Source organism: Chrysochloris asiatica, unplaced genomic scaffold (genome assembly GCF_000296735.1).
Source record: "Chrysochloris asiatica unplaced genomic scaffold, ChrAsi1.0 scaffold00445, whole genome shotgun sequence".
In the NCBI taxonomy this organism is placed as follows: Eukaryota; Metazoa; Chordata; class Mammalia; order Afrosoricida; family Chrysochloridae; genus Chrysochloris; species Chrysochloris asiatica.
The window spans coordinates 800,040-804,082 of NW_006408963.1; the positions used below are offsets into that span (position 1 = coordinate 800,040).

The 4,043-nt window shown below is 42.6% G+C and overlaps 1 protein-coding gene across 1 annotated transcript; it reads right to left on the minus strand.

The window, feature by feature from the left end:
- Nucleotides 1–2,298: 2,298 nt before the first annotated feature.
- LOC102817376 (guanine nucleotide-binding protein-like 1-like) lies at nucleotides 2,299–3,931 on the minus strand. The gene is made up of 2 exons (XM_006877223.1): nucleotides 3,910–3,931; nucleotides 2,299–3,584 (listed from the first exon to the last, which is right to left on the minus strand). The coding sequence occupies exons 1-2, from the start codon at nucleotides 3,929–3,931 to the stop codon at nucleotides 2,413–2,415; spliced, it is 1,194 nt and encodes a 397-aa protein (XP_006877285.1). The 3' UTR covers nucleotides 2,299–2,412.
- Nucleotides 3,932–4,043: the final 112 nt, after the last annotated feature.

A 4,043-nucleotide genomic window follows, 5' to 3' on the forward strand; every position in this document is an offset into this window, starting at 1 on the left:
TCTCCTACAGTGTCACACCAGGACGCCATCATAGTAGGAAAGTTTGACTGGTTCCAGTGGAGTCCAACTGAACCGAAGTTGCACTGCCTTTTCCATCCTAGCCTTAAAAATCACGCAGCATCACTTCAGCCAGAGTATGTTGGCTACAGGCAAGTCACAAGCTCCAAAGGATGAAAGTGAATCTCAACTCCACCTCTTGATGGGGAAGTGGCAAAGTTCCAGAGAAGCATGTGGGATGAAAGACATTTTGTGACTACCTTTGAAAAACACAATCTGCCACACATCCCAGTTAAAAGGCAGAGACTGTCAGACTGGATAAAATAGCTATATGATATTTACAAAAAACACACTTTAAGCGTAAAAGTCATAGAGCGGTTAAAAGTGAAAGGATGGGAAAAGATAGACTATGAAAACATTGAGCATAAGAAAGTTGGTGTGGCTACATTTTTATCAGATAAAGTAGAATTCAAGACAACGAGTTTTGCCAGCGATGAAGAGAGGAATTCCATATGGATGGGGGGGGGGGAATTTTGCCATCTGAGCCCATGTGTGTCTCAGAGTAGAACTGTGCACCATAGGGTTTTTTTTCAATGACTGATTTTTTGGAAGTAGATTCTTCCAAGGTGCCTCTGGGTGGAGTTGAACCTCCAACTGCTTAGTTAGCACCCAAGTGCATTAACCGTTTGCACCACCCAAAGACTTCATAATGACAAAAACTCAAATAATCTGGAAAACATAATAACATTAAATATGTAAGCACCTAATCAGGAAGCTCCAAATACATGAAACAAATATCAATACCAATAAAGGAAAAATAGGCAAATTTATAAACATTAATGGGTAATTTAAAATTCCCTTGCAGTGACTGATAAAACAGGCAGAAAAAAACACAGTAATATAGAAAATTTGAACATGATCAACCAAATTGGCCTACTTGTTATTTATAGAATAATACACCCAACAACAACAACAATATACACAAACTTCTCAAGGGCAGATGGAACACTCACCTAGGCACACAATAATCTGGGCAACTGAGCAAGTCTCAATAAATTAAAAAGGATAGAAATCTGACCAAAATGATATTGAATTAGAAATCAGTAACAAGAAGTTATCTAGAAAGCTTCCAAATATTTACAGAAAAAAATATATATTTGAGAGAGTTTCAAAATGTTCATGGAAAAATGGAATTAAAACATAATGGAAATTTTCCATGAACTTTTTGAAGCCCTTTCATACTCATAAGTTGCTCAAGGATCAAAGAAGAAATCACAAGTGAAATTAGAAAATATCCTTAACTGCATGAAAATAACCCAATTGGGAAATTCAACTCAAGAAGTAAAATAGATACAATTAAATATTTATATTAGAAAAGGAGAAAAGTCAGAAACTACTAAAAAGAGAAGAGCAAATTAAACCCAAAAAAGGCAGAAGGGAGGGAATCGAAAGAAGCAGGAACTGATGAAATAGAAAACAGTAAAACAATAGAGCAAATATATGAAATCAAAGGCTGGTTCTTTGAAAAGATCAATAAAAGATCAGATAACATGGAGAAAATACATTTAGCAGTACCAAGAATGAACAGATGCTAGAAACATTAAAAGGATAATAAGGGAATATTGTCAGCAACCTGTCAATACAGTAGACAAATTGGATAGAATGAACAAGTACCTTAAAAACAAAAAGGTTTCTAGAATGTTTCCAGATCTTTAGAAATAAAACATATACTTTTAAATAGCTCATTCAAGAAGAAAACCTGAATAGCCCTATATTCAATTTGTAGTTAAAATATTCCCACAAAGAAAACTCCAAACCTATATGGCTTCACTGATGAGTTTGAAATCATGCCAATTTTACACAAACTCTTCCAGAAATTAGGAGAGGCAAGAACACTTCCCAACTAATTTTACAAGATTAGCGTTAGCCTAATACCAAAACCAGACAAAGACATTATAAAAAAAGTAGACTATGAACTAGTATACCTTATGAATAGAGATGCAAAAATGCAAAACAAAATTTTCATAAATCTAATCCAGCACTATATATATATATATATTAAAAGACAATCTATTAGGACTAAACTGGAGTCCAGGTATGCGCTGCAGGATAAGGCACTGGCTCAAGAAGTCAGTTTGAACCTCAAGGTCAGCGGTTCAAACTGCTCCTAGGAAACCCTGTACAACGTTGCTATGAGTCAAACTCACTCTGAAGCACTTAACAACAACAACAAAGTGGGGTTCCTCCCAGGAATGCAAGGTTACTTAACATTTGATTCGTGTAATTAATTTTATTTCTTTATTTTTTACAAAGCAGACCATCTTTATTCACAATTGGGGCAGCAGAGGAGAGATACTCCCAGGTCAGTCCAAAAGCAAAGATACTGGGTGGGGAAGATGGCACAGGGGTGGGGACTCAGCATTCATCCTCACCCAGAAGAGTATAAGGGTTTCGGGCAGCCAGTCTGGACCCTGGGGCTGAGGTAGGGGTGTCCTCATCCCTTTCCCCTTCCTCATCTGCATCCCTGTCTGCCTCTGCTTCTTCCTCACAAGAGCTGCTCAGCTCTTCCTCTTCCTCCTCCTCCTCTTCCTCATCACCTGCTGGACCCACCCTGCCCTGCAAAACCACCAGCTCCATGGTCTCTGGATGGGATTCCCAGTTATCTTTCTGCTCACTGTAGCCTGGGGGATGAAAGCACAGGCTGAGACAGCCATCCACCGCTAGTCGCAGGAGACTGTTGGCTGCTCTGTACACATCATTCCGAGCTGCCTTGGCTGTCTTATAACTTCGTTTCTGTGCCCAGGCTTCACAGACGTCCCAGGCACACCACGCATGTTCTGCTGAGGGGTCCTCAGCCTCTGGGTGGCACAGACGGAGTAGGGATTGCACAGGGATTTGGGATGCCAGATATCCCACAGCCGTGTATGGCTCCTGGATTTGGGCAATGGGGTAGATCTCTGCCAGAACCTGCAATTGCCTGGGCAGCAGAGAGGGGAAGATGAGGCCTGGGCAGTCACAGAGCTTCACAGAGGGAGTGAGGAAGTAGGTCTGAAAGTATCGGGTGTCACCCGGTTTTCTGGAGACACTCACAACCTTCCCCCCCACCAGCCCGTTGATCAGCAAGGACTTTCCCACGTTGGGGAAACCCACACAGCCGATGGTCACCACCCCATTCTTGTAGCACTCCCGGGTTGGGCCAGTTGGCTCCACTGCTGAATCAGTTTGTTGCTCCACCAGGACAGCAGGCCCATCATCCTCTTCCTCTTCCTCCCCGGAGCCATTACCCCAGGTGGCACCAGCCACATCCCGAACAATCTTCTGCCGCCAGCTGTTCAAGTCGGCTTTCCCTGCAGTGATGGCTTCACAGGCTCTCAGCAACTGCTCTGGTCCTACGGCCCGAGTCCACCCTCTCCCTCGCTTCTGACTCTTCTTCAAGACACTACCAGAGTCCTGTAGGGAGCGGGGATCCCGAGGGAAAGAGGTGAAGAGGACGATGTGGATCTGGGGGTAGTGTTGGTGGAAATAATGCTTCCAGGCAAGCACAAGAGCTGGTGGTGCCAATGTTATTCTTGGGGGATTTTTCTTAACTTTTTGTTGTGGATTGAGTGAAGGTCTATCGACAAGATCATCAGCTTTACATTCAACAAACCATACACCTTGTTTCACCGCAGTGATTGCAATCCCCTCCAGGCAACCACAGTTATCAACTCTTCCTCCCTGTGGATCCTATTTCCATCCCACCCACCTTCCTATTCCTTCTCAACTTTATCCCTAGAAAAATGCTACACTTTTGATTTTGATGAGCATATCTTGCTGTGTTGTTGTCTTCCTCTGTATACCTATCTACTGCTCTACTGAAAAATGAGCAACAAGGGTGAGTTCCTTTCCAGACCTTTCCAGATCTTTCCAGACCTGAAGGGTGGTCAATAGCCATAGTGTCAGGTTCCTCCAATCTCTTTCTGACAAGTAAACCCAGTCTTTTTATTATTATTAAGGAGCTCTGGTAGCGTAGTGGTTACGAATCGGGCTGTGAACCTTAAGGCCAG